This window comes from Branchiostoma lanceolatum, chromosome 13 (assembly GCF_035083965.1).
Source record: "Branchiostoma lanceolatum isolate klBraLanc5 chromosome 13, klBraLanc5.hap2, whole genome shotgun sequence".
NCBI classification, from domain to species: Eukaryota; Metazoa; Chordata; class Leptocardii; order Amphioxiformes; family Branchiostomatidae; genus Branchiostoma; species Branchiostoma lanceolatum.
The window spans coordinates 14,790,799-14,797,432 of record NC_089734.1 but is presented as its reverse complement, the minus strand read 5'-3'; the positions used below and the strand labels follow the sequence as shown (position 1 = coordinate 14,797,432).

Genomic DNA, 6,634 nt, shown 5'->3' with positions numbered 1-6,634 from the left:
ATTATGTTCAACTACTTTTTGGGTTTTGCTGCAGTCACATTCGTCATGTAGGTTGTTGTATGAGTTTGATGAAGCATTTTGTGACAAAAGGTTGTGACAAAACGAACGAACGACAAGGATAAAAGACAGCCTTTTCCATAAAAGGACAGGTAAAGTTTGTACGACTATCCCATCAAAAATACCTTCAGTTTGCGATCATAGGACGAATGTGACCAGGCCCTTTACCAAAACTGTCCATTTTACAGCTACATGTAAATGTAGGTTCCTATACCATGCAAGAATGCAGGATCTTGCCACCAAGTACTAAACAGGGAAAAGAAATTCTGTATTTACATTTTTTAGGCGTCAAAACTAAGAGAAAAATATTTTACTGCAACTGACAGAAAAACTTAAGTCATTCCATCTTTGTACAACAGTCTAAGAAAAAACTATTATTTCATCAGTCTGATTGTATTCTATGTAGTACAAAACCTAGTATTTTGACTGTACAGTTTTTTTCTGTATGAAAGATGTAAAAAATTGTATTTACCTTACATGTGTACATGTAAGTGCATGTGCATATAAATCTACCAAGTCAGTTACTATGTGTACTGGTTGACCATGGCAAGATAAAATAAGTGAGTAACCAGAATGGTTCACTTGTGTTTGATTGTACCTGAAGCTTCTTTAGTTTTTTTCCTTAGGTCAAACTCAAAGTGTAATGCTCTTTTGATAGACAAGTTACATAATTGTATCAATATCATTATTCAACACACCTTTATTGGATGTCTTGACTGTTTTTGTCAAACAAAAATAGTGACTTGATACATGTACCTGACACCTAAGCATTAAAGGTCTAAGTTCAACTTGTAAATGATGAGATGGGCACAATCATTTTTATGATGTCTTTGTTGTAATTATAAGTGGTGCTAATTCAATGCCATGGCATTGAACATGTATATTAAAATACGTACAGTCAAACATGTACAAGTGACCACCTGGTCAATATGCCAAGGTGACCACTTTTTGGTGGTCCCCTTTAATTTCCTATTGACACAAGCATTAAGAATCCTGTACACAGATTTGCTCATTTAAGGAAAAAAAAACTTTTAAAAAAGCCTGAGTTACAAACATTGATTGAGCCATACTTATTTTTGTTGGTTCTTGGAATTCAAAGAAATATGTTTAACTGGAAGATTATCACAAAAACAGCTTTAATCCATGCTTTAGTGCACAAACATACATGTGTACATGTATATAATGATATAAACCTTAGGGAGTGAATATTGTCAGTTTCAAGTTTTCCATTCATTCAGCCCGTGATTTTTACCTTGAAATGTCCAAAAACCAAGAAAATGAGATGGCTTGGCCTTAAAATTCAAACCACACAATGTGCAAAGATCGTTTCGTATCCAAGTTATAATCATACGCTGCAAATGTACATTAGCAAAATTCTATTTTTTACATGACATTAGGGAATCTTCAAGAGACACATTGGCAATGGCAGATGTCAAGCAACTCAGTGATGACAACACTACCTTGGCTGCAGAGTATACCACAGTTGCTCGAATGTACCGATTACGCAAAGTTTTGCTGTAGCTATGCCAGGTCCTGTAGTGATGACGTTACTACAGGGTATTTCAGTCAATAAAACAGTATTTTGTGAAGTCTCTGTGTTTGCTGTGTGACTTGCACATCAAGTTGAAGTTATGGATATCTTACAAATACTCAAGGTCTTGTCAACATACATCTATACAATCAAGTAAAATTGCCAATAGCTAGTGAGTAGTGCTTGCTTTATACGCGGTTAGCCTCAGGTTAAATTCTCCAACTACGTCATACCAAAGGCTTAGAAACGGTACATACTGCATACAATGTACCTGCTTAGCACTCAACACCTATGGATGAGAGATTGAACATATACAACAAGATGGGATAGAGTAAACGCACAGCAATGATACATATACCCTGGTACGATGTAGATGAATGAACACATCACAGCATATTCATAAAACCAAAGGTGGCACCATGTGTGATAGGCTACCAGTCGTAATTCAGTCCCAAATTTGATATTCACTATTTTGTATCACTTTTGTTGTTTGATTTAGTAGACTGTATAAAGATATAAAGCCAGCCAATGGCTACTACGATGGACAGTTAAATGTTATGATACAGGGGCATTATATGCTTTGGTATTATCAAGTTGTAGCTTCCAAACATATTTACAATGGAGTTCATTGTTTTTACTTGGAAACTGCCTGAAAACATATTCAGCTTGATACCTCTTTTATGTCTGAAGAGGAATTTAGTCAAATTATCTATTAGGCCATATGCCATGCAAATGAAATGAACTATTATATACTGCAGGAACTTTTTTCCATTTCAGTTAAGATAGGAGCAGGTGTAAAACAAAAGAGCACCAACACTTTATAGAAAGGAACTTGGTCATAATCTGGCACCAATTTTCTAACTTGTATTTGCCAGATCTGTTGATTTGTATATTATCATTAAGGAATCATCACTTTTCATATGCATTGCAGCTTGCTTGTATGATCTATTGAAATATGCAAATCAACAATGCATGATAACAGCATCAAAGCATAGCTGTTGGTCAACGCAAATCTTCCAACTCCTGTCGCATCACCTTCAGCTCCTGCATCAAGTGCAGGGTCATCTCTTCATCGTCATCAAGATTCTCCATCTTGTCTTCTTCGCCGTCCGCATCATCATTTTCAGTACCAACGGCAGGGTGAACTTTGACCTTCATGCGTTCCTTCCTCCCCACAAATTCTCCCAACTGACCAATGAGGAAGTCGACGATCTCGTGGTCGTTGGAGCGCAGGTCGTTGTCGTGCTTGATGGACTGGAAGCTCTCGGTGATGATGGCGATGGGGAAGTTGAGGAAGATCATGTTCATCAGGACCATGTACGCCATGAACAGGACTGGACCCCAAAAGCTGTGGGAAACAATAAAAGATATTTCCTTGGTTAGTGTAAAGATACGGTGTAACAGTCCAATAGCCTTTTGGGGCCTTAGGTGCAGTGACAGCAATGGGGAAGTTTGAGGAAGATCATGTTCATCAGGAACATGTATGCCATGAACAGGACTGGACCCCAAAAGCTGTAGGAAACAATAAAATATATGTCCTCGGTTAAAGTAAAGGTACGTCGTAACAGTCCTATAGCCTTTTGGGGCCTTAGGTGCAGTGACAGCGATGGGGAGGTTGAGGAAGATCATGTTCATCAGGACCATGTATGCCATGAACAGGACTGGACCCCAAAAGCTGTGGGAAACAATAAAGATATGTCCTCGGTTAAAGTAAAGGTACGTCGTAACAGTCCCATAGCCTTTTGGGGCTTAGGTGCAATGGTGGCGATAGGGAAGTTGAGGAAGATCATATTCATCAGGACCATGTACGCCATGAACAGGACTGGACCCCAAAAGCTGTGGGAAACAATTAAAGATATGTCCTCGGCTAAAGTAAAGATACGTGGGTGTACAGAAAGTACGAAATGGAGCGAAATGAAACTACAGAATGTGCGAAATGGAATTATTTTATTTCAGTTTGCTTTATATTTCGTTCCATTTCACACTTTCTGGTGTTCAACGAAATGAAACCAAATGGAACTACACAAAGTGCGAACGTTCTGTAGTTTCGTTCCATATCATTTCGCACTTTCTGTACACCGAAGTACGTCGCAACATGTACAGTCCCAGACCCTTTTGGGGACGTAGGTGTGGTGGTTTGTTAATCCACGTGTGTCTAGGGCACCGAATTGGAAGGTGGAGCCCATCTATCTCGAGCTCCTTCCACCGCCTTTTACCTCCCCAACCAGAGTTAGACACCAATTCACATCTGGGGGAGTGACGAAGGTTATGTAAAGTGTATTTCTCAATGACAAAACGTCTAGCCAGGAATGTCATTAATCAAACACATGACCTAGGCTATTTATGCTTTTTTGTGAGCCATACTGAAATACTGCAAACTTCCTTGAACGACATTCGAATCTGTTTAGCAAACAAAAAACTGAAGAAACACTCAGAGAAAAGGATGAGATTTACCTATACATTGCATATGACTATTGACAATACTTGTGTCGTATTAAAAATGAAGGCAGAGTTCATTTAAAAGTAATATGTATATACTTATCAGGAATTTGAATTTCCACACACCTGTTGCCTTGGAAGGACTGAAAGTCAAACATTCCCAACCCAACATTCCAGAGGGTCATTCCGGTTGCGTAGACGGAACGGAAGTCTCCGGTGGAGGCGCTCAGGAGGAGGAAACCCCCGTGGAGGAACGCCATGAACAAAATGCTCCACATCACGAGAACGCCAGCCAGGGCGGGCGCCGCATCGCGAAGGGTGTCCCCGAAAAGCGACAGTCGTTTGTTGAAGCGAAGCAGTCGGATGAGCTTAGCAAACGTCAGGGCAGATAGGATGGACAGAACGTAGCCGTAGGCAGCATCCCACATCGCAGGCTCACTGCAAAAGAAAAAGTGTTGATTTGATTTTCAAACTTCCAACTTTTTTTTCAAAAATCAACATAGCAGCACATCTGACATGAGCGCTGACATGGTACACAATGTAACGTTAGACAGTGCTGAATCACGTTGACTTTTTATATAATGGATTAAAAAGCAAAACAGCATTACTTCATAATGTCCTTGCTTCAGCGAACAAAACTAAAGAAGATCTGTATAAAATCCACGTACTTAAAAGTTTCATACGTAAACAACCTTTAAAAGACTCTCAGAAAAGTGTAGATCAGGACAGTATTAACATAGTAAGTTTTCAAGGTCTTTAACGGCCCTCATGACAAATGAGTTCTTGTCTTTAATTTGATTTTGACTTTACAAGGATTGCAATGATACAATACACATGGGACATAGGCAGCTACTGCTGGTTTCCTGGCCCAAACATAACAGATCACAGAACACGTAGTATCAAGGACAATGATCTTTGATATATCACACAAGTTGGTGCTGTTTTATCTAATCTGTAAAATCCCTATAGGCATGTGTTTGTGTTCTAATATAGTAAGAAATCTAACTAGTGGAGCTCATTTTATAACTGGGCTAACAGATTTCAGCTTCAAGAACGATACTAGTATGCTAAAGATAAACGCTTCCTTTCTTAGTCAAAGTTCCTAACAATGTGGAAGAGAAAAGAAACTGATAGAAGCTAAAATTTTTACAAAAATCAATTCAAAACGTTTTCATTGATGAAATGGACCTGATTGTGTGATACAGACACTTTGTTCTCATCAATGTGACATGAAATAAATTCGCCAGTGTCAGTGTATGATGTACTCTATGCAGTACTCAAGGTGTACTAACCTTCCAAACTTGCTTAAGTTTTGAAAAATCAAACTGACACAACAACTGGGGAAAGTTCACAATCAAGTAGATTGTTGGTTACCTGTAGTTGATAAAGCCTTGGGGATTGCTGAGTCGATGCTGGCTGGTGTAGTCCACCACCACCCAACATTTGATATAGAAAGCCAGAAGACACACTGATAAACACACGATGGTGATCTCCACCCAGCTCCAGAACTGTAACAGATACTGCCGCCCAAGTCGCTTCACTTCAGCACCTTGGACAGAAAGAACCAAGAAAGGTACATGTGTCATTTGAAATATTTGCGGTGGCTTTGTTTTCATAGTTTTCGCAATTTTTACGGCAATACAGATTTCCCATGAATGATGCTCTCTATATGTATCATTGCAAACTTTCAACACAGCGAATGCCCCCTAGAAACCACTTCTTTGTTGGTAGGCTTTATAAAAGAAACTGGTTATGGTTAATGTTATACTGGTAACTTTAGAATAACCTCATTGATAGTCCAATTTTGTAAGAGCCAATGAATTACTGTGTTCTTATGCCATTCTGATGTCATTCTGTCATTCAGAATGCAGAGCAAAGCTGTGTACGCCGCCATGTTGGTGTCCATATTTGCATATTCAGACATTCAAAGATCTAGAAAAATTCTATTAAATGTCTACAACTCAAAGAAGAGAAATACCAGAAGAATGTTTTTTTTTTTAATACTTGCCGATGAAACACAAGCTTGAGCTACAGTACTGAAATGCAAATAGGGACACCAACATGGCCGTCAGCAGCTACCTGTTTCGTGCTTTGTGTCCCTATTGGACTATCTAAAATTGCATTCACTTTATTTGCATATCAATTCATAGTTCGTGGTTAAAACCTACTGTTCGACAAATCTTGCCTAGAGTCACTGATGAAAAGTAGTGGATGCTACTTGAAACGTCTGACCGTTTCCAAAATCATATCATGTTGCTTGATTAACTGCTATTTTGCGTATCGTATTACCTGGATGTCTAACCTTCATCGACGTGCCTGTTTCATTAATATGGAAAGTGAGTGAAAATGCCATATACAGGGCTGGTAGTTCTTTTACAAATGTGGCGTCGCGGTGGCGCAGTGACAGGGTGTTTGGCCCCAGAACCTAGAGATACCGGGTTCGAATCTGGGGTTCCCTGATTTGTCCCATTGACGTTGTGCCCTTGGGAAAGGCATTTTAGACTACCTTCCTCACTTCACTACAGAAAGGTGAAAATGAGTACCTAGCTACGTTCCCCGGATAGGACGTTCAATGAAGGTCCCGTGTTTGAGGAGAGCTACACCTTG

At 39.4% G+C, this 6,634-nt stretch overlaps 1 protein-coding gene across 1 annotated transcript; it reads right to left on the bottom strand.

Moving 5' to 3' along the window:
* Positions 1-2,590: 2,590 nt before the first annotated feature.
* LOC136447685 (polycystin-2-like) lies at positions 2,591-4,462 on the bottom strand. The gene is made up of 3 exons (XM_066446728.1): positions 4,154-4,462; positions 3,147-3,263; positions 2,591-2,936 (listed from the first exon to the last, which is right to left on the bottom strand). The coding sequence occupies exons 1-3, from the start codon at positions 4,453-4,455 to the stop codon at positions 2,591-2,593; spliced, it is 765 nt and encodes a 254-aa protein (XP_066302825.1). The 5' UTR covers positions 4,456-4,462.
* Positions 4,463-6,634: the final 2,172 nt, after the last annotated feature.

Bases quoted from the DNA above. Each gene is read 5' to 3' on its own strand.
- LOC136447685 (XM_066446728.1), bottom strand. From the start codon at position 4,455: ATGTGGGATGCTGCCTACGGCTACGTTCTGTCCATCCTATCTGCCCTG. The intron at 3,264-4,153 runs GTGTGTGGAAAT...TGTTTCCCACAG, and splicing joins CAGTCCTTCCAAGGCAACAG to CTTTTGGGGTCCAGTCCTGT. The intron at 2,937-3,146 runs GTACCTTTACTT...TGTTTCCCACAG, and splicing joins GGCTATAGGACTGTTACGAC to CTTTTGGGGTCCAGTCCTGT.